Source organism: Parasteatoda tepidariorum, chromosome 9, assembly GCF_043381705.1.
Source record: "Parasteatoda tepidariorum isolate YZ-2023 chromosome 9, CAS_Ptep_4.0, whole genome shotgun sequence".
In the NCBI taxonomy this organism is placed as follows: domain Eukaryota; kingdom Metazoa; phylum Arthropoda; class Arachnida; order Araneae; family Theridiidae; genus Parasteatoda; species Parasteatoda tepidariorum.
In genome coordinates this window covers 76,863,317-76,886,525 of record NC_092212.1, presented here as the reverse complement: position 1 = coordinate 76,886,525, position 23,209 = coordinate 76,863,317, and the positions used below count along the sequence as shown (strand labels likewise).

General features: G+C 28.2%; 3 protein-coding genes across 6 annotated transcripts in view; 2 read left to right on the top strand and 1 right to left on the bottom strand.

The window, feature by feature from the left end:
- LOC107444862 (Nucleoporin 35kDa) overlaps window positions 1-5,157 on the top strand; it is an 18,740-nt gene extending 13,583 nt beyond the window's left edge. For both annotated transcript variants that reach the window (XM_043053290.2, XM_043053291.2), the window contains exons 10-11: window positions 2,608-2,766; window positions 5,000-5,157. In XM_043053290.2, coding sequence (XP_042909224.1) covers window positions 2,608-2,766; window positions 5,000-5,056 — 216 coding nt within the window. In that variant the 3' untranslated portion in view covers window positions 5,057-5,157. The remainder of the gene's footprint in view (window positions 1-2,607; window positions 2,767-4,999) is intronic.
- A 3,514-nt stretch (window positions 5,158-8,671) lies between these two features.
- LOC107444864 (GID complex subunit 8 homolog protein Houki) lies at window positions 8,672-16,861 on the bottom strand. 2 transcript variants are annotated; one of them, XM_016059111.4, is made up of 5 exons: window positions 16,655-16,861; window positions 14,474-14,593; window positions 12,485-12,681; window positions 10,989-11,186; window positions 8,672-9,015 (listed from the first exon to the last, which is right to left on the bottom strand). In XM_016059111.4, exons 1-5 carry the CDS (start codon window positions 16,674-16,676, stop codon window positions 8,839-8,841), a joined length of 714 nt encoding a protein of 237 aa, XP_015914597.1. In that variant the 5' UTR covers window positions 16,677-16,861; the 3' UTR covers window positions 8,672-8,838. The 2 variants fall into 2 exon arrangements, with proteins under 2 accessions (XP_015914597.1, XP_015914598.1); XM_016059112.3 differs by having other exon boundaries at window positions 16,599-16,853.
- Window positions 16,862-17,033: 172 nt separating this feature from the next.
- Window positions 17,034-23,209, top strand: part of LOC107444861 (carboxyl-terminal PDZ ligand of neuronal nitric oxide synthase protein) — a 31,482-nt gene continuing 25,306 nt past the window's right edge. The window contains exons 1-3 of one of the 2 annotated variants that reach the window (XM_043053287.2): window positions 17,034-17,634; window positions 20,789-20,860; window positions 22,768-22,860. In XM_043053287.2, the coding sequence (XP_042909221.1) occupies window positions 17,527-17,634; window positions 20,789-20,860; window positions 22,768-22,860 (273 nt within the window). In that variant the 5' untranslated portion in view covers window positions 17,034-17,526. The remainder of the gene's footprint in view (window positions 17,635-20,788; window positions 20,861-22,767; window positions 22,861-23,209) is intronic. The other variant, XM_043053288.2, reaches the window with a different exon arrangement.

Below are 23,209 nucleotides of genomic sequence, written 5' to 3'. Positions count from 1 at the left end.
CTCACAGAAATATGCTTAAATTTTTTTTTATCTTTAAGAAAATTCATTAATTATTATTTGCAGGCAGCAAAGATCATCTCATTGATATATAACATTATGAACATCAGTACTGATTTAATCTGTAATGATTATGCTGCACAGTACTGCTCTCTAATTTTAATACAATTATTTTATAATTCCTTTTTTTTCTAAAAGATTTTCTGTAAAATGGATTGAGTAATAAAATAAAAGTAAAATTTAAAGAAAAATAAATATTACTTGATTTAGTATATACTAAGGTTAGTTGGTTTAAATTAGATACAGTAGAGCGCCGATTATCCGAACCCTTATTATCCGAAACATGTCCGAATTTTTTTTTTTTTTTTTTTTTTTTAAAGCTTACAATACTTTTCGACTTATTGACACAATTCTTTTTTACTTATCGACAATTTTTCTAAATTTAGAAGAATAAAGAATATTCACTGCATCTGAAGACCTATTTAATTTACAACCTTTTTTAGCTGTTTTCTTATAGTAGCCAATACATACATGTATTGTTATACAGTTAAACCTACATACCCCTTTAGCCCTCTTCAACTGAAAATTATCTTCCAAGAATGCGAGCTTCAATTTGACAGTCTACAATGGTTGAAATTAGGAAGGAGTTTATGAATAGATATGTGCTGAAGTTCTACTATTGGGGGGTGGGTACTTGTCACTTATGGTTAGTGATTACAGTGCTTGGAATCTGAAATCTTGGAATAAAAGTCTTAACAAAAAAATAAACGAAACTGAAGTTTTAGAACTAGTAGATCTTTCCGATGAAAAGATGCCAGGTTATACAGCAGAAGAAATAGAACACTGGTGTCGATACACTGAAAATGACCCTGGATTTCAAATTTTAAATGATGATGAAATTGTTGCTGAAATTTCGAATGAAAATCGGAGCTCGACAAACGAAGAGGAAGAAGTAGGTGATCAAATTCAAGAAAGTGCACCTTCTCATTTAGAAGCATGCAATTCATTAGATATTACAATGAATACGTTAAAACGTCAAAATGATGTTGATCCAGTTCAGTTGATTTATTTAAAAAGAATAAGGGATATATGGCTGCTCAAAAAAGAGCATCTTCTTTGAAACAAAAGTCTTTGCTTGATTTCTTTTGCAATGGAACATTAAGAAAAATGTGGTAAAATCAGTAATTTATAAAAAAAATTATAAAAAGCTGAAATATGATGAATATAATTCAAAATTAAAAAAAAAAGTTTAAAAAATAAATGAAAAAATATTTTAAAATTGAAAAAAAAAAATTTAAAGATGCCAGAGCTATTTTGGATAGTACTACCAATTCTAAGCCTAGAAATAGTGGCAAGGGAAGTTAGTGCATAAATAATAATCATTTAAACTAGATTTTAAACAACTTTCCAAATATCCGAACTTTTCATTATCCGAACCACGTTCGGCCCCGAGCAGTTCGGATAATCGGGGCTCTTCTGTATTTGTATCACTATAGATATAATTCATAAAAATTATTTCTTTCTTTTTTTAAAATGAGAGGTTTCTCAAATTTTTTAGTTTTTTTTACAAATGTCTATATCTGTCATTAACTACAGTAAAGAACCAATAATCCGGAATGCTGGGGACCATTGCTATCCTGTATGTCTGAATTTCCCAGTTTTCTGGATTGCTCAAAAATGATTCAATCCAGCTTAATTATGTTTCTACCTCAATACTGAATTTTAAAAAATAACTGTTTTAGTATTGTAATTAAAAATTTGTATTTTTACTTCACTTTCTTTATTTTATTATATTTAAAAGAATAGTGTTTTATTTTTCTTATAATTTCCCTACCACCTTTTGTTTGCCGATATTTCCCTCTTGCAAGTCAAAGGAAGAAATTAATTCGGTCGTTTCATCTGATTTCGTTTTCGCTGCTTAAAGTGACCATGTTCCTCCAGTTCTTTATATTTAGGATTCCAAAATATGTCTTAACTGCATCTATACATCTCAACTTGGGTTATCCTCTTCCTTTCTGCAGCTTTGCCAAAACTAGTCTTTTTGCAAAGTTTAAATACCCTTTATTGATTATTTATGATTTTTACCACAAAGTCATTGTAGAATATGGATCTAGATTATATTTTTCTTTAATTTAAAGGAAATTCAAGCTTAACTCTTGAAGTGAGTACCTAAGTAAAACAACTGAAATTTCTTTGTGCCACACTTCTTTCTCATCGAAGGGAAAATACAAGACATAGGGAAGATTGGATTTTTGATATATGAGTTCAGGACTAATGTTCAGCATATTAAGGTGCAAAAACGTGAAAAAAAAATTGTGGTTTAGATTATTTAAAAAAAAAAAAAAAAAAACTTGTCAAACAACTTTTCTCAATGGCAGCTTTTGTTTTAGAAATTAAGAAATGTTTAACATTTGCTTTAAGGTTGCTACATTGCAATGAATAGTTCAGTTAATAGGAGTCAATGTATCTCAGTCACAGTTATAGTACTAATTGAATTGATCACTTGCTATTTTGAATATTTTTTTGGTTAACAGATCCTTTTCGTCAAAATAATAGAAAACCCAATTTTTTCTTCTTATGATATTGTTAATGTTATTTATCTATTTTAAGGATGTAATGGAGTCTTTCAAGGAAAATAGTGTAAATGAAACAAGCTTAATGGCAACACCAGATGTATCACAAAGTGAAATATCTGAACACAGTAAACCTAGTTTAAAAAACATCCGACCCCTCACACAGGCCTATCAAAGTCCTAGTTCACAGGTTCAGGTTTGTATTATAGATTTTGTTTTTTTTTTCATTTGTAATATCATTTATTTTTTTAAATGGTAATAAATGAGGGTGTCTGTGCTGTAATAAGTAACTAAACAGAACAGAGTATTGAACATGAAAGGTAGACAAAATCTTACAGCTATTTTGATTCTAGAAACAAGTACCATCATGAGTGCCTGGTACAGTAGAATTTGATCAATTGTTTCTCGGTGGACATTTTAAACGATAGATACAGGAAAATGATGGGTGTTGGTTAGCTAAAATTATCAAAAAATGACTAGAAAAATGTATGACATTAATAAATTTGCAATAAGTATAAAAAAAATTTGTTGAAACAATTAAGTACTTCCTGCAAAAATATTTGTGGTGCAAAAGAAAGGTTAAATAAGTATATTTATTTATTTAAATACTTGGTAATTTTAGTTCTAAATTTTTGACATTTGTTACTGATTGCTGTCCATTTTCTGAAAAATCGTGTGAATACAAAAAGTTCCTATTGTTTTAAAGGCTTTGAGGCCTTCCGCAAATGTTTGCTCTAATTTGTTATGTTAAGTCTGTTCTTCATCAGGATCTCTTTGCACTTCTGCGACTATTTCTCAAACCAACACCACCACAAGTTTCAACACTTTGATCAACTGATTCATAACCATCAAACCTGTTGTTGTTTTACCCCTGATTGTAACAAATCCACATTATTATTAGCATCAGAGGTGACTTTTTTTCCTCTTTTGCACAAAACAAATTTACTTATGTTTTTTTTTTCTTTTTTTAATGTCACTAGAATTTCTGAATAATAGATGTGGAAATCTGCTAGTTTCAAAAACAATCTAAACAAGACTTATTAACATTATAAAAAATAGCTCAATTCTAACGGAACTTTTAAAACAATATGATACGTACATGAAAGCAAAAGATGCATGAACAATGGGTTGATGTTTATGTCCTTAATGTTTTTATAAACATTTAAGTGTTACATTAAGCAATTTCCATTTTTGTATTGCAAAATAATCTAGCTTTATAAATATATTTTTTCACCTTTTTAATCAGATAATTCAAGCATAAATTTACTAAGTGGATAATTTGAATTTGTTTATTATACTTAATGCTTTTTAGTCATTTAAAAGGTTTCCTATTATACTAGTTATCTTATTGTTTTATTATCTTATAATATTATCATAATTCACATTACACAAATTTTGCAATTGCACCAATATTTCCCACCTTTTTTTTTTACTATTTCTCTAGAATCTTACCCTAACAATATGAAGACATATTGTTTTACAAAAAAAAATGAATGGCTTATATAACTAATAGAAGAAAAAAAATTCTAGACAGTCCTTAAAAAGTAAACTTGGGAATATAAAATAATAAAAATTTTGGATTAATTGTAATAACCTTTTAAAACCCATTGCAAAATGGCAAATCTGTTGCAAAAAAATAAAAATGTTCTTGTACATTATTCAAATCTAAGTAACATGTCTCTAAAAATCATTCTTCAATTTATAATGTAACATTTTTAAAGTTTTGCTGCAAAGTACTTCAGTAAATGTTATTTATGCCTAGGGGGGGGGGGATCAGCTTTGACCGAATTGAATCAGCTTTATGATCGTAAGATTTATTTTAAATTATGCCCAGTTAAAAATCCATTGTTAAATAAAATATGCTGTAAAAATATTAAGGAAAAAGGAAACCGAAGTTTATTTTTCAAAAAGCTAACAATGCCTTGTATCTTACATCTTCGTGATCAAAATTAGAGCAAAAAAGATGCGTCGATCAATAACAGAATGATCATAACACTTTCGCAACGAGTTTTTTTTTTTTTTTTTTTACAACAGGAAAATTTTGGTATCATAAACTATGAGTAGGGCAGCATGATGTACGGTAGTGCCATCTATGTTCTGTGAATGAAAATACCTTCAAAAATAAATGCAGGACTGATGGGAAAGTCTCCCATTAGACAGAGAAGCGTTTCTGTTCCAAAAGATTTATTTTTTTTAAAATTTGCTTGGGACGTATGTGTCCCGTTAGGCGCGAAAGGATTAATTTCCTATTACAATCTTATTGTAAAATTTGCATAAGAACCAATGGATCAAAATAGTTTAGAAACTATTTTATTTTCTAAAACAAATGAATATTTTTTTTTCAATAATATTTGCTCTCCATTTAGACTAAATATTTATATTATTATAGAATTGTGTTCTATAGTTCTTAAGTTTATTTTCTTTTTCAGGCTACAGTTCCAAAATCTGGAGGCATAGTTTCAAAATTGATCAATTTCATTAAATGAGAAATGTGTTTCAATCAATGCATTTAATTTTGTAATCATTAGACAACATGTAATCTTAGATGTGAATTATTTTATTGTAAATAAATTATTTATAAATCCTACTTGTTAATTTTCATAAATCTGGTTTATTTATTTGAATGGTACCTAGCTACCTTAAAATAAAATATTTATATCCAAAAAACACAAAGGTATCTTTGCTGCAGCATGCAATTGAGTATAATGATACACACAGGTATGTTATTTGCGCCATTATATGGTGTGTTCTACTTCGTTGTACATTTGCTATTTGTGCTTTTATAGTCTGACTGCTTAATTTATTTTGAAAAATAATAAAGCAAGGTATACTGCCATCTTAAAATAAGACTACATTTATTTCCCTAAAACAAAATCGCTTTGCATCAGTATAATTAAATTAGAACACAACTTATAATCACACAAAATATGTAGTTAAACAATGCAGCCTAAGTTATTTGTGTTTTCCCCTGTAATTTCCATATTTTTCTACAATAAAAAACATTGTTAATTAAAATATTTGATTGTCAATGACTTAGATCTTTTTTTCCATATAAGAACATAATTAAAATACCAAGGAAAAGTTTGATGTAGAAATATTATCTTTTGATGTGGCTTATCGCTATACTGCTTTTATGTATTTATGTGCAAAATATAGCGAAAAAGTATATGCTAACCACATTATTTCAGTTCACAGCACTGAAATTATTAATCTCTAAGTGTGAAGCATATTTACCACCAACTTCACTCATTTTTAAATGGTCTTTTCCCACTTATGGTTTGTGCTGCCATCTGATGACTTCAGAAAATATGAGGGAGATGATGAAAGGCTTTGTTTACATAAACATCGGTAACAGTAAAGGTTAGCAAAGGGTCAAGAAAAATGATAATGGGAGCCATTTTCTCTTTTGCATTCTATGTTAATTCATTGTATAATTTCGCATAGAATTTATTTGTTAAGACAGGATTTATAAATTCTGTTGATTATAAGCTCAGAAGTTCAAGTCAGTACTCATAAGCTCAATCCTTTACAGCAGGAAAATTTTGAAAATCCCATCAAAATAAAGATCTTAAAAATCAAATTAATTTAGATAATAAGATAAATAAATTTCTGTTTTCAAAATCAGTCTCAAACTCTAAAATATTTTAACATAATATTAGTAGGGGAAAATGGTCAAGAGTTAAAGCTCAGAGAAAAAGTTCCTTTAGAAAAAAAATTTTGTAAGTTAGTTACAGGGCTGATTGTGCTCCGGAATTTTCGCCAACAGTGATCCGGAGATCGAAGGTCCAGATGTTTAAAAAAATCATGGGTCACTGAAGTTTCCGGAAATCAAGTTTTCAAAAGTGGAACTTGAAAACACAGTTTATTTGTTTGTAAGGGAGAACCAGAGAGATACTTTATAAGCTTATATTCATGATTAATATTAATTTTTTAGCAGTAAATAGTTGTTCTAATCATAAACTCAAGAAAGTAAGACATTTTTAATTACTTCTCCAGGTCATCATAGATATGTGTAAATGGTATAGGTATGTGTAAAATTTGAAATATATTTTTAGTAAACTAAGAAATATTGATACCTTGTTCAAATTTTTTTTCAATTTAAACTGTCTTTTTTTTTTAAAAAAAACTCAATTTTCCGGAATTTTGACTTAGGCTCACAATCACCCCTGCAGTTAGTAAGCATTAACTCTGTTGAAAATATTGGTAAAAATGCTTACTCCTTTTAAATATTTTTTTTTCTTTATATGTTAAGTGATAAACATCATAGTAATCATTTTTAAAAAAAAAGTAATGTGCAAAATTCTAAACTGAACTATCCTGCTATTTATGTTTTGTACTTCCAGATGAAATTTATGTTTTCTAAAATTCTCCTTGTCACTTAGACGACAGCATGTAGAATGATAAAGAATAATTCAAATGAAAGTCTTACAATCGGCATGTACTGATTAGCCACCTACAAGTTTGACTAAATGTTGCAAAGTTACCTTATTTTACAATTTTATGACTGAAAATAATATTTCTCCAAGTAAAATATAAATAGAAATGAACCTCTATTTCCTAAAATTTTAATTTTTCAAAGAGGTTTTGTCCTAGTCACTTTTGGTGACTGGTTCTACTTTAGCTTTTTTTCCAAAAACATAGCTAATTTGGGCATATTCCTGGAATCGAAATCAGTTTTCAGTAATGTGACATTATTCACAATATTTGGTCGGTAGCGTTACAGAAATTTCAAGAATGACCAATGTATGCATTTCTGAATTGAATACAAACTAAAAACTATCAAATTGAATAAAAATTTGGGATTCGGGACCATTCATATGGTAAAAAAGAAAAGTCAAGACGGATTATTTTAAAATATTATTTTAATCTTAATATTACATTGTTGAGTGATTTTTGATAACTGAAATATTAACTCTTTAAAGACCAAGTGGCCTGAAGAAGTCCGGACTACTTAACGACCGTCTGGGGTCAGTGGGGAACTCTGAAGGGTGAGCTGCTTGACAGCGATGCATAGGAACTCATTGACAGTCAAAAGGAAAGAGGTGTGCGAACTTCACGCTTTATTTAGAAACATTTCCCCCTGTGGTTTTAGAGAAACACAAAATCCTCTTAATTTGTAACAGATTTGTTGAGATGGACCTTTTCATTTATTTATTAAAAATTCGGGAATGGCGGGCTTTTGGGAATTTATTTTTGAAATCCCCGCGTCCACTAAAACAAATATCTTTTTAATAAAATTGCAATGTGTTAACTGTTGACTACCAAACGCAAATTTGTTATATAATTAAAAGTGCACCATCATAAATACCGAAATTACTGAAAAAAATTTGGATAAAGCCAACGTTGTATAATGCTTTCTGTTAATCACTGATATTTTAATGATAATGTTATCATTAGTTCATAGAAATTTTGATTCTTGAATAAAAAAAAAAGATTAATATTTCTATCATTTAATAAACTTTTAATAGGTTTTTCTTTTTAAATATTTTATTTATTTCCGTTTTGTTCTCTATTATGCTGTTTGGTGTTTCTCAGTAATCAATTTTATTACAGTGTGCTTTTTATTAGTGAATTTTAGAGAATAGATAAANTTCTTTATAAGCTTATATTCAAGATTAATATTCATTTTTTATCAGTAAATAGTTATTATAATCATAAACTCAAGAAAGAAAGACATATTTGTAAATTTCAATTGCTTCTCCAGGTCATCATAGGTATGTGTAAAATTTTAAATATATTTTAAGTAAACTAGGAAATATTGAGAAAAAGGAAAAAAAAAACTTGTTTAAATTTTTTTTCTAATTTTTCGGTTTAAACTTTTTTATTTATTTATTTATTTTTTTTACTCAAGAAATTTTCCGGAATTTTGACTGGGGCTCACAATCACCCCTGATAAGAACGCGTACCCCCGCTAAACTGTTCCCGTACCCCTGGGGGTACGCGTACCACACTTTGGGAAACACTGCTGTAAAGGATCTCACGAAGTTCTGAAGCCAGTGGCACCATACCCAGTTGTAAAACATATGGGGTAAGGGCTGGGCACTCGAGAATGTGATCCGGGGTAAGTCGGACATTGGTGCAGTAATACTATTAAAAAACCATTATTTTTAAAAAAATGCATTTATTACGAATTTCTAAAATAACTTCAAGTTAGTCTTGCTTTTTAATTTAACAGTAGAACAAAACGACAATATATTTACAAATATAAAGGAAGATTATCAGGAAAAACAAGTCCTTTTATACATAACAAGTCAGGATGAGAAACAGATTACTTTGGCTCTTCAATCACACCATGAGCAACATCTGTCATCTTTGGATACTTCACTTTCTTTTTTTCTAACTCCTCTTGACTCCAAAGCATTAGTTTAAGCATAACAGCCAGTTTAGGAGTGGTTGACTCTCTGTTTTCCATTTCCAATATCGCTGCATTCACCTCACTAGCAATCTAAAATATTTATTTTTGTTTAATATATAACAGCTTACAAAAGGAATTTACAACAGTGAAATGAAAGGTATATCATTTTATTTTCAAAAGAGAAGGTTGTGGTTAAAAAAAGGAAGAAGAAAAACATTTAAACTTAAAATTTTAGAAAAATCTTACAAAGTACAAAATAGTGCTAAACATGCTTGTATATTTGCAGATCATAATCAAGCATAATATTAGCAACTAATGCAATATAATCCAGATCTGATAAAACAGTTAAGCATTACTGAAAAGACAAAATTAAACCATGAATGGGAAAAGTGTGAGTTTTACAGTTAAATATTGGGGAAATTCCCTCTGCAGAAATTTATGTCACAAATAATATTATATATATTACATGAAATAATAGTTATGTTTGTAATAAATAAAGCAGAGTTTTCAGTGCCATACATATTAACACACACTATATGTACTCAAGGGCGCTGGCAGAATAATATAAAAGGGGGGTGCAACCCTCCAACAAACTACCCTCCCCTCCTCCCGAAAAAAAATTTAAATATTCTGCTATTACATTTTGTTTTGTTATCACATATACTTTCATCTGTTCATTTTTTCAAGATACATTTCTTCATTGTTAGCAAGATATTTAAAAAAAAAAGTACGAATTTCTTGTACTTGCAAATTTTGTCCTGAGGCGATCCCGCTGGCATAGCTACTGACTTTGAAACACAAAAACTACAAACAGTAGTTTCGTATACTAACGTGTTTGTGCAAGCTTAACATTATTTATTGTGTTGATGAAGTTTTACAGTTGCGAGAAGTCAGCTTGTGTTATACACCTTTGTTAAACTGAATAACTAATAGAAAATATAATATTATTTACATTTTATTAAATGAAATTTAAAAATATAGCTTAGATATCTGCNCTTAATTAATAGTTAGCACTAATTAATTAGCATATTTGAGGTCACCCCCAGGAACCATTAAGATTGACACTTAGTTCGTGAAAATCGGATCATTAGAACGAAAGTTATTCAGGGTGATATCTTTTTTTTTTTGCGGACTGTACTTATTTATAGAGTAACCTTTTCAGTGGCAGTGGACCACTGACTTCCAACAAAAATAAATGTGACTTCCAACAAAAATAAATGTGCTTTTGCTAAACCAAAATGGTTTTTAACTATTTACTTTAAATTTTAACCTTTTCAGTGGCAGTGGACCACTGACTTCCAACAAAAATAAATGTGCTTTTTGCTAAACCAAAATGGTTTTTAACTATTTACTTTAAATTTTACGAAAAAATAAAATACTTCATCTGGGATTATTAAAGGGGTAACTTTTTATAAATGTTTTTGATTAAATTCCTTTTGATTTAATTTTCTGCCCCACAAAATTAACGTCATTTCCACGAAATGTTTATCATAACTCTTAGATGAGATAATTTATTTTTGTATAAGAGAATTACCCATCGTATATTGAAAGAATAACCTATTTAAAAAAATAACTTAAGTGTGTAGTTTTGAAAACTATTTAATTATATTTTTATAACTGTCAAGTGAACAATTGCGATTAGTCCATTTTGAAAAATTAAAATTTTGCAAAAAAATATGGAAAATTCAGGAACTAGTCTGGCATTTCAATCACTATATATATTAAGAAATCAGGATATTTTATTCTATACCCATCATCGATTTGCCGACCCAATTTTGGGTTTACGACTACTAATGTTCAACTCCGTAGCTCTGTAATTTGAACCAATCCAGAACACAAGGAAACTCCTGGATCAGCACCCCCAGAGGTTTGATTTGTTATGGGAACACGGAGGACTTTGTGACCCGACGGATTCAATGTACGCCAGTCACTATTTACTACACGGGGAGTCTTCAGCCGGTGGGGATCAAACCCATGATCACTTGGACATGGGCCCAGTACCCTACCAACCAGGCTATCCCGGCCTAATTCAGGATATCAAATTTTTAAGAATGATTACAAACCTTTTGGCGGTGAGATGGATGTAAAAGATCACCAAAGGGTGACCTTTCAGGTTCATCAAAAGCCAACAATGCCAAAGTCCTTTCCAGTTCAGATAAAACTTCTTTGTTTTCTTCTCCTCTTTCAGCTAATTGCTCCTGGGCATACTTTAAAGCTTCCTCTATATTTCTCTCTCGAATCAGCTCAATCAAATGTTGTTGCTAAAATTAAACATAATCCATATTAGGCTCAATTCAAAAAGATACAAGTTTCTTGTTGTTGTTTTTTAAATAATTGGAATCTTTTTATAGCATAGTTACCATTTTGAAATTATTTTAATGAATCTAAAATTATTTATGAATTATACAGAATAACATAAAACATTGATCTTCCGATAACATTGATACCCAGACAGTTAAAAGTTTAATTACATTAACTACACTGAGCTAAAGGCAGAACTAGAACAATGACTACATGTATATATAAAGAATTTTTTTCTCATGCAATTCATTTTTTTCCTAAGCAAGATGGCCATAAATACTCAAAAAGAAAGGTGCCTAACTTTTCTATTTTGATTTTAATAAGGCTTCACAATCAAAAGGGGTAGGTGGTGGCATAAATTTAATTATTATTTTCAGTTACGCCTTATTCCAATGCATAAAATATATTATAAAACACTTATACTTGCTATTAAACTTACAGAAACCGTATATTTCAGTGTGTAAGTTGACTTTTCAAATCCCCGAAATTTTTTGCAAAATCACCAAAGTTTAAGCATGGGAAATTAAGTAAGAAATTTATTGATCATGAAATATCGATGCACTATAAACAATGAGATAGATATGAATAACTCTGTATCAATTAACCCCTTTCAGAAAGTGTTTGAATGTGTTATAAATAATTATTGCATATTTTCTATACATATAAGGATTTTTTTAACTAAAATACTTTAAATTATGAATAAGAAAAGTTAACATAATTCATTCAAGATTATTTTTAAATAATATTAATACAATAAAAAAGTTTTAAAACCAACCATAAAGCTACAACTTTAGATTCCTGATCATCATTTGTGGGGAATTAATCAACCTTCATCTATCAAAAGGCAAGATAGAATCAAGTTAACATGTCTTATATATTAGTGAATTGGTCTTTAATATTTGTAGTGGTAGTTATGCCACACATTAACATCAGCAGTGTTGTCATACAAATTCTACTCTGCAATGGATTCTACTCTATCCTCATAGGTTGAGTCTCATAAAAAATTACAGTCATCCCCATCCAGAGAATTTAAAATTCCACACTTCTGAAAAGATTTGACCATGAAATAGAAATGTTTATATCTGGTTTTTCAGAGATCAACTGATGAACCAGAACTACCTCATATAATAAAAATTAGAGTATCAACTTATGCACCAGAATAAACAATTTATTTTAAAAAAATTATAACAAGACTATTTTTTTAACAAAAATATGGGATTTTTAGGCGTAATTGTTAGAGTCTAAATTTCTCAAATACCTGCAGATGGAAGAATAGATATCGATCTGCATCAAGTAATTCTGGGTGAAGATTATTAACCATTTCAATAGCTTCTTGAATTTTTCCATTTTGAATGGCATCTCTAATTTTGATTCGCTCATCTAAAGTATCAAGATCTACAGTTGGCTGGACACCAGATTCAATACGAAATCTCTCCGCAGCCCCCTTGAAACCTTCTGAAAATAAGCAAAAATTTTCCATTATTATTTGCATATAACTAAAAAGTAATAAAAATACCATAGTAATAAAAGTAATACCATAGTATAAAATGGTAATCTGTTCCCCTTAAAAAAAATTTTTAAAGAGGAAAGGCAATGGAATGTTTTCAGAGCATTTGCTAGATAGGGGAAATCAGATACTGTAACCTTATTAAAGTCACATGTTCACTTGTATTACAGTCATTTTTTAACACAAAACATGCATTTCATAAATAACTGTAGATCTATATAAAATGTTAGCCCCCAGGCAACTGTTTTGTAATGAGCCTGCACCCGATGCAGAAAACGGAATTAAATATTACAACTTTATGAAATTCGAAGTTTACTTTGTCGGTCAAATTTATGCTACAGTGTACAGTATGTCATGCAAGGACCTTTCAAGGGAAACTAGGGAAATGTGACTCGCCAATTTTGAAATAAACTAGTGGGATGTATGCCTTATGAGGAATAATTTTAGGGGGCAACATTCGTTTCGGCCCATAGAAGGTACTATGAGAGATAAAAAATAATTCAATATATAGAAAAATCGGTATTTTATTACTTCAATGCATACTCCAATTAATTTTGTGGTACTTTCATGTACAATATAATGCATATTTATTGTCAAAATTGATTTCAAAAATTTTAGATATCTGTAGTTTTTCAGAAAAACCAGTTAGGTTAATTTTAAAAAAAAGTGACATTAAATTTTTTAAATTTTTTTTCCAAAAAACTTTCCAAATTATTTGGAGTATGTAATTGCAAATCAATAATTTAATAAGTAATTAATTAATTAATAATTAATTACGTTCTGATTAATTTATTAATTAGCAAATTAATTAATTATCCAATTAATTACAAAATAATTGGATTATGAGACAATTGCAATAACTAATAGTCTGCTTTGAAGTAATAAAATACCGATTTTTCTATATATTGAATTATTTTTTATCTCTCATAGGACCTTCTATGGGCCGAAACGAATGTTGCCCCCTAAAATTATTCCTCATAAGGCATACATCCCACTAGTTTATTTCAAAATTGGCGAGTCACACTTCCCTAGTTTCCCTTGTTAGTTGAATTGTTACAATATCATATCTTCAGACTGCATTTCAAAATAAAATATAAATATTGAGAAGATTTTTAGTTCTTTAAATATAATATGGAAAATTTAAGACACTTTTGTAAAGTCTTGCTACATGTAAAAAGAAATAATAAAAACTTTAAACATGCATACAATAATGTATAGCATGAGAGAGTTCATGAGTTTTAAAACATGTTTGGGTAAATATATGTATTTTACCCATACATTATTAAATAGTATCGAAATAAATGAATGGAAATTTGATTTATGACTTTCATTTCATCTTTAAAAGCTTATAAGAAAAATTTGAATATGCTTAAAAATTAAGTAAATTAATTTAATTTATTAATTTAAATTTTTAATAGAGTCAAAATTTATTTTTCTGATACTTTGATAATTCAATAAAAATTCAAATAAGTTATTTTAATTTTTAATGTAAATTTTTAAAGTTATAGAATTTTAATCTGTATAACATTTGTACATTTTAAGATATTTTTGAAGCTTTTACAAAAGCTAAAAAGTAGCATAAAGTATTATTTTTTAATATATATTAAATTTAGTTACTGATAAGGCTTAATTAAAATTAGAATATTTTAAAGATTAAAATTATTTTAAGACCATCCCTTAAGTTAAATTTAGAAATATTAAATTTTTTATTAATAAGAATAATAAGTAATGTAACAAAACCTGTAACAAGGTAATTCATAATCAAGCGATTCATATCTGCCCTTTGCATTCGTAAGTTACCAATTCTGTCAAGCCACTCTGATTTTGTCAGTTCTTCAGGCTTTTCAATAGGAGTAGAGCCTAAAATTTAAGTATCATAATAATAAATACACACAAAACAGAGCTAAGATTAAAAATAATAATTAAACATATATTAGTACTAATTTGAATATTTATTATTCAATGGATAATAATTTTTTTAATTAAATTATTTAGATTTATTAAACAACATTAATTATTAAGTTAATGTTAATCTTTTAAAAATCTTCATTTAAGGAAATACTGCTAGATTAAAACCAATTCAAAATAGATACATCCTTTTTTTTTTTTGCTCAAGCTTATTAAATGCAGACTAATGTAAAATAAACGCTCTTATTAAAAAAAATTTGAAACAGTGTTCTAAAGAAATATAGGTCTGCACCTTCGTAGAAAACTACATAAAAAAATGCTCCACAAAATAACTTTAAATCTATTCTGAGTAATATTTTTATGAAGAAATTAAGCGTTTTGTTTCATAAAAATTCAAGATCTTAATGGCTTTAAACCTTTAAATAAAAACCATGTGGGTTATAACAATCATACATAAATATTTGGCTTTAGCAAATTATTTAATACAGAATTAAATGTGATTTTCAGCTTTTATAAACCATTGCCTCCCTTCATTCAAGAAATCAAAAACATTGAATTAATCTTTCACAAATAGAAAACATACAGTATTAAGCATAGTGAAACCTTTCTGCTACGACCACACGCTGTTGTTCCGACCACTTCAAAACTTCAACTTCATCAAAATTTTATCGAAAATACATGATTTTTCGCAAGCGATTTTAATGTTACTCAGAGTCACTTCCTCGGTCCGAAAATGGCACTTGTGCTAACGTCATCAAAACCGGATCGATAAATAAAACTTAGCATCAATAAAAATGACCCCTACTGACATAATTATGTGTAAAAACAAATTAACCAATTATGAATGATAGAAATATTTTTAAATAAATAAACAATTAAGTTTTTTGTTTAAGTTAGCATTTAATTCTGCATCATAAAAATTGCTTTAAAAAATGGGAAGAGGTTTGTGTGCTTGAGATGCTTAATTTTTTCAGAAATAATTTTTTTTTTTCTAATTTAACTTTAAACTCTAAAAGTAAATCATGGATAGGATAGTTTTTAGTGGACTCGGTCTGCAGCATCAGGTTGTCAATCGTTTTTAGGGATTTCTAGAAAGAGCTCTCTAAATTTGAATCTACTTATTTGTTTTGTTAATATTTTTTTAATTGCGATATTTTTTCATGTTTCCTTAATTGACCTTATACGCATTTGGTACAAAGGTTTGTCTAGTCAGTGGTAGAGGTTTTGATTATCACTCCTTAAAGTTTTTTTCACCACAAAGTCTATGGAAAAATTCTGTACCTCCCAAAATTGGTCGTAAATAGATGAGGTATCAATCTTCACTGTATCAGTCTTTCAATTAAAATAACTCTAATTAAAATTCAAATCTCCAGAGTTGCATTGATAATTTAATGATGTAATAGTTGAGAGCTTTAATTATGCAAATCACAAATTCCATCATGTAGTCAATGTACGAAAAAATTGAATGACAGTATTGTAAAATAATTCTAAGGCAAATAATTTAAAGTGAAAAAATAAATTAAAAGGAGTAAAAATCACTAGCATTCCTGAGAAACATACTTAATTAACATACATGACACATAGGAGCATACATAAGAGATGATAATATAAGTTCAGGTCAAAAAATTCTTCAAGCTTTTATTTATATTATGGTGTTGAATCTAAAAAGTAGAAAACAGGAACTTTTTGGTAACATGTGAGATACGCTACAATCTTTAAATAATCTGGTACTGTTAATGGGGAGAAATTAAAAGCATCTGAACAATTAATACCCTTCAAAAATAAACAAGATTTATTACAGGAGCTTGCAGTTTACTCTCATTATTGAAAGTTACGATTATGAATGTGCATAGTGATCGCAATTGAATCATTATAAGAAAATTAACTAGCTCAATAGGAAATAGAAATACTCATATTAAAATATAAATCATCAACAATATGAAACAAAGAATAATACTTGATTAACAAGAGTGACAAATGACAGCTCTCTTCAGGAGACAGTCACGTACTTACGCGACTTAATATGCTGGGTCATGACATAAGTAAGTTGTTAAGAATAAACATAAACAATATCGAATAAAAGAAATTACTAGTCATTCACAAATTATTGAACAGTTATTTTCAAATAGTTCCACACTTCTTAAAGATATACGAGGAATTTTCGCATTATAAACCAAAACCACTAAAAACAAATATAAATATTGCTGTATTTAAAGTTACAGTTAAAATCCTAGAAAAACAAACATATTGCAAACATAAATTTATGGAATTTAAATATCTCTTTAATTTTTTAATTTATTGATTTATTTTAAAAATTCAGTTGCAATAAAAAAATTTAATCAGTGTCATTTCCTCATTTTTATTAAAAAGTTAATTAAGTTAAGTTATGATCAGAAGTGAAGTAGAGAGAGATGCTTGTTTCTGTTCTGTAGGAAAAATAAATAAAGATATTTAAGATAAAATTATGTTATTTTCTTGATTATTAATTATTTTATTTTAACTCCTCTGTTTATAATGAATCTTAATATTGGTTTTGCATTTAAATTCGTATTCAATAAATCATTTTATGCATTTATAGTTACTTATGATTAAAAAACCTTGAGACTAATGAGAATCCTTGACAGTTCTATTATTATCCGTATTTTGGAAAATTGTTACAAATCTATTTAATTGTTTCTACATTACTATCGTAAATTTTAAAAATTGTTTAAGTTATGAGGCAGCACTTCAGAAGTGATATAATTTAATCAATATTAAATGCAATAGTTTCATTTCACCAAATCTATTTCAAACAATAAAGTCTTTATTATATAAAATCAAAGCCAAGAGAAAAATTTTGCTGTTGCGGCAATCGTGCCTGTGTGTTTCTAACAATTTGTTATGTCATGCCCTCTAAAAAGCAGTATAATTTAGTTAATGATGATGCTTACGACAGTCGAATTCCACTTTATAATGAAGAAGCTTTTCAACATGGAATTACTTTTCATGCAAAAGTGAGTATAAACAGGATGGTTCAGATATTACCTTAGAAAAGTAAAAAAAGAAGTGCATTCCGAGCTGGTTTTTCTCAAACTTTGCATCTGATGAGGCTAGCATATGTAGCACCTTTTTACAATATTTTCAATGAAAATAAATTTGTACTCAAATCCTAGAATAGAGCACATTTTGGCGATTTTTTTGAAATCTTGCCATGTTAGCGATTTTTACAGGGATCAACGTTGCTTTTAGATTATTTTAAAAAAAATTTAATTGTTATAAATTTATTCAAATATTTATTTAATGGAATAAAAAAATAACTTACCTTTACTCTGATGGCTCATCTTTATGACCTCACAAATTATTTTGATTGAATTTTAATGTATAGGGTGACCCGGTGTAATTCAGGATCACTCTGTTTCTGGGGTAAATAATGATCACCTAAGTTTTATTTAAAAAAAAAAAATTTTTTTTTAAATTTAAGACATGGACAAGAATGCTAGTACACTTTACTAAAGTATAACTTCATTTACTTAATAATAATTTTTTGTTTAATCTTACAAAATAAGTATCTTTTAAACTGCTTTCTGTATTTTCCATTTCAAAGATAGGTTTCAAAATGTGCACATTTCTGCAAAGATCCCCCTCCTTCTCTTAATAATAAATATTTTGAGTCACTATCTTTTTCTTTGATATAAAAGTAGTGTAAGCTTTTGTTTAATTGTTTCACATCTACTGTAAACATTATAATTGATTATAGGAAACTATATCAAATGTTGCCCCCTACAGATGGGGTAATTATTGATCACTGGGGTAATTCCTGATCATTGTCATTTCTTCTTATAAATAGTATATAAAATAGCTTATAAATACCTAATTGTCTTTTCTTAAATAACAGTTCATATTTATTAAGTGGAACAACTATAAAATATATTTTAACTGTCATCACAAAATTTGTTTTTAACTGTATACAAGACTGTATTCTGATTTGCACCATTTCTGGTTTGTCTTACCTTGCTTCTATCTTAATTTTATGTGTGTACATCGTTAGAATAATTTTTAAGTTTATAAATTAGCCTAGTATAAATATGGTGAGAAATTATAAGCCTAAAAAGGATACTAAGCTTCTAGAAAACAAAATTAGTGAATTTCTTTTAATGATTGAAAATGAAAATTTCAGTGTGAGAGCTGCTGCCAGAGCTGTTGACATACCTTACTTAACTTTACACTTTCCCTTAATGAAGTTAAAAAATCCAGCAAAAGTAACCCATGTGGGAACTCTCTTATATTTCAGAAGAACATGAGAATGAGTTGGCTGATTGCCTAAAATGTATGGCACGATGCAAAGATTTTTGAAAATTTAAAGTGTTAATCGTTCTTCTTGCTTTTAAATAAATCATTTTATTAGCTGCTTAAACATATCTTTTTGGTTTATTTGTTTGATCTTGATGTCTTATTTGTTAATTACTATTATATAATTATTTTTAAACAGCCCCTTTACAATAAAAACTGGTGATCAGTAATTACCCCAGAAGTGATCAGGAATTATCCCAGAAATGATCAAGACCAGGGGTAATTCCTGATCACTAAAAACTTAAAATCTTTTAAATTCTAATTAGATTTTCAAACAAAAGAAGGTGGCATTGGACTTATCTCATATGGTCTCAAACTTCCAGTAAATATTAAAATTCTATTTTGAATAGTTTTTTCACAAAATAGTTGTTTGCGTTTTTTGATCAGGAATTACCCCAGGTCACCCTACAACATTTAATCATTGCTCTCTTTCCTTTTGTATTTAATAAAGTTAAACATTCGCTCGCCATTTTCTACTTATACCGCACAGAAGAATGAAATAATAATCGTAATAAATGAAGTAACGGTTAAAAAATGAAATAATAACAATGATTTTAATCGTGGTGTGATCGGACATTCAAAATAATTTCTCTGAAAAATCTCCCAGAAACCTAGTTTGGCGAGATTTTAAAAAATCACCACGGGGTGGGCTATTCTAGGATGCACCCGTTGCATACAGATTTAACAAATTGTAAAGATTTTCCTATTGATACTCAGGTTTTTAGGACAGTGGCCAGGGAGAAATTATAGATTAAAAAAAACATCACAGATGGAGAAAAACTTATAGCTACCACGCAGCAAACCTGTACTTTCTTTTTTTCTTAAATTTTTGAAAGTTTACAATCCCTTTAGTGATTGCAATTATCATGAGCAGGTGCCTCAATGAATACATGAGGACCGAAAATTTTATTTGTTAAATAAGGGCTTTCTGCAATGTAGGATTCCTAAAATGAAAAAAATTGTGCACCTGCCTTATGGTTAATTTTTAATGCACTTTATTTATTGGTTTGGTGGTCATGAGGATATTTTCGTATCGTGTTGATCTGTCACACCAAGGTGTTAAGTTGATTTTAAACTTGCAATTTTTTAAAAAAAACATGTAGATGTTTCCGGGGTGGGGGTGTTTATAAGTTACACTTTTCAAGGTCCATTTCTGTGATGTTTTTTTAAGTTCCTCACAGACTGTTGCCCGGAAGTTGCCAAGACGTGGCAATTATTCTGCCACAGATCACGATACAGAAATCTCCTGTGTTTACTACAGCCTTTAAATAACAATTTCATTACTAATTTAATTTAAAATTTTTATTTTTTTTAATATTATAATAAATTACAATATTTAATTTATTATTATTTAATTTATTATTATTTAATTTACTATTATTTAATTTACTATTATTTAATTTATTATATTTAATTTATCTTTTAAGATAAATATTTGATTTTTTGTTAAATGTTAAAGATAAATCATATACAGGTCAATTAGAATTACTGAAAAATTTATTCCATATATCTGTAAATGCCCTCAAAATCTGGGAATTCTGTCAAAAATCCAGTGGATTTTATTATTTCTGCAAAGGATATAATTTTTTTTCAATATTTAACTATAAATCATGATTATGGGTATATGATTTTTTCGATAATGTGAAGTACCGAAATAGATATGTTATTTATGAATCCTTATGTTTATACTTAATTATCTAAGGCTTATTGCATTGTAATATTTTGTTTATTTGTTGGTCCATGTATGTAATTTAAATTTATTTAATGAAGGCTTTTGTTGAATGATAGTTAGTAATGGATTAATTTTCTTTTCTTTAGTATATTGGTTCTTTGGACGTACCAAGACCGAGCAGTAGAGTTGAAATTGTGGCAGCTATGAGAAGGATCAGAGTAAGTTTTTTCTTTCTTTTTTAAAAAAAATCTCTTTCACTTCTTTTTATAAAAAAATTTTTTTATTAAATTATAATTTTTAACGTATTTTTTCATTTTTTCCAAAAATAAAACAGGATCCATGGTTGCATTCATTTAATTTTTTATTTTATTTTTATAATATATAATTGAACTCTTTTATAACAAGCTCTGATTTAAAGAAATCGGAAATTCATGGTTGGTACAAGTACAATGTTATAGCTCATGGAGCATAGCTTGTTTTAAACACGCAAATTCCAGTTTATGCGAGCAATAGTTTAAGTATTCATAAAATTTCTTCTTAGTTCCACGTCTGCAGCTCAAGTAGTCTCTTTCTTGGTAGAAAAAAAACTACAAAAATATCTTTTTGATGTTTTATTAGATCAAAGAATACAGAGGATATTTTTGGTGAATAATTTTTATTCGAAGAACAATAACACAATAAACAGATAATAAGACTATACAAAGTTAATTAATTACCTTATTTTGTATTCTACTGAAATAAAAAAGAAATTAAGTCGAAATTATATTTACCCTATTTATATACTGTTATTATTTTTTCACGAAGCTGTTTTTTTTTTTTTTTTTTTTTTTTTTTTTTTTTAGTAGTCGGTTTTAACAAGCAAATGTTGTGGTCCATTCTCGCTAATTATATACTAGTTCGACTGTATACACATGTCTGTTATAGTGTTTTCATTAAAACAGCCTCTTGGGAGGAAGGAATAGAATTGTATTCTATGACACTCTGATTTGTGCCCATTTAGCATTTCTTCACATGAAATTCTTTACCATACTATCACTAATACTTTTCAGACAAGTAAACAGTTACCACAATAATGAACATTAAGTCAATTGAATGTGGGATTTAATGTAGAGCAGAAAACTGATATAATTGAATAAGTTGAAAACATTTATATTCTATGTGCAAATGATGATAAGCATGAATAAACATGAGCGTGATGAGATATATTTGCGCGATGAGGATGTATGTATGTCTGTCTTTATTCAGTATCAAGCTTCAATGGAGAAAAATTATATAGAGATTAGATGTGATTATTAAATGGAGATAAAAAAAAATCTTTCTTTTTTTTATTGACATATAATTTTCACATACTCTCAATTTTTTTCTTCTTACAATTTTTACTTTATTCTTGATTTTTATTTGAAACCATTAATTTAACATGTTACAATACATTACAAGAAACTATTTACATCTAAGTGGGGCAGTAAAGCTCATAAACTTTTCATGTTTCGGCTCCTTGAAGCCTTTTGATCAACTCTAAGTAAACTACAACCTATAAAAATTTCAGAAATATGAGCAAAAGCCAATTTCTTTATAATTTCTGTGGGGTTGTTTTTGAAAACCTCTGCACTTTTTTCATTAATATAAGTATGAAGTATGATAATAATTTTTTTGATATGTTCTAATTCGACCCCTTAACGATCGGTTAAATTTCAAGAAAACGGTCATAAAAGTGCCTATTTTTTTGTTTTTGTATTACGTATTTGATTAGTGCTGCAACTAGTTTAAAATGAACTAACTATCTGTAATTATCTTAAAAATATTCTGGTACTGCCATCAGGTGTGTAAAATGAGAAATAAAATGTTTTCCGGACAAAAGAAATGAATTTGTTTTATTCTTATTGGCACGTTACTACTGAACACTCCATCCTGTCTATATCACAGGATCAAGAAATAGCTGGCGAAAACTCACCCGTCATTTTCACGGGAGCGAGAAGGAAGAGGTTAACAAATAAAATATATTTGCTAACTTAATGTTCTTATTTTCAGTGTTTTCAAATGTTTCAGTATACTGTATTAATATTCTAATTACTGTTTATATTGTTAATACATTTTTGTTTTTAAAAAGAAATATGTTTATTTATAGTATGAGTTTAAAGCAAAATCACTGAAGAAAAAGAAGATTAGCCTTACAGTTTCTGTTGATGGAGTAAAAGTCACTTTACGCAACAAAAGAAAAGTCAGTGTTTTTTCTTCCTACTTTGAATAACACTTTTAAGATGATGAATAACAAATTGTCAGTCATAATTTTTTATTAAAAATTGAATAATTCATATTATGCTTAGTAATAAAATTTTTATGGAATATGAAATCAATTATTTAATGTGAGTAAGTAAAGTTACTCCGAATAACAGTTTTATGATTAGCAATTTGTCAAATCATAATTATTTTTTTTTAGAAGGATAAATATTTTAGAAAATCTAGTAATTCATGTTTGAAAATACAGTACAGAACCCGTTATCCGGAAATCAGAAAACCAAAAAACCGGAACGAAATTTCACGCCATTTTTTTAAAAAAATGTTTTTTT

Excerpts from the sequence above, each read along its gene's own strand:
- LOC107444864 (XM_016059111.4), bottom strand. The coding sequence starts at position 16,676 with ATGACCCAGCATATTAAGTCGC. Across the intron at positions 12,682-14,473 it reads TATGAATTACCTTGTTACAG|AAGGTTTCAAGGGGGCTGCG; the intron begins GTTTTGTTACAT and ends GCTTATTTTCAG. Across the intron at positions 9,016-10,988 it reads ATCCATCTCACCGCCAAAAG|ATTGCTAGTGAGGTGAATGC; the intron begins GTTTGTAATCAT and ends TAAATATTTTAG.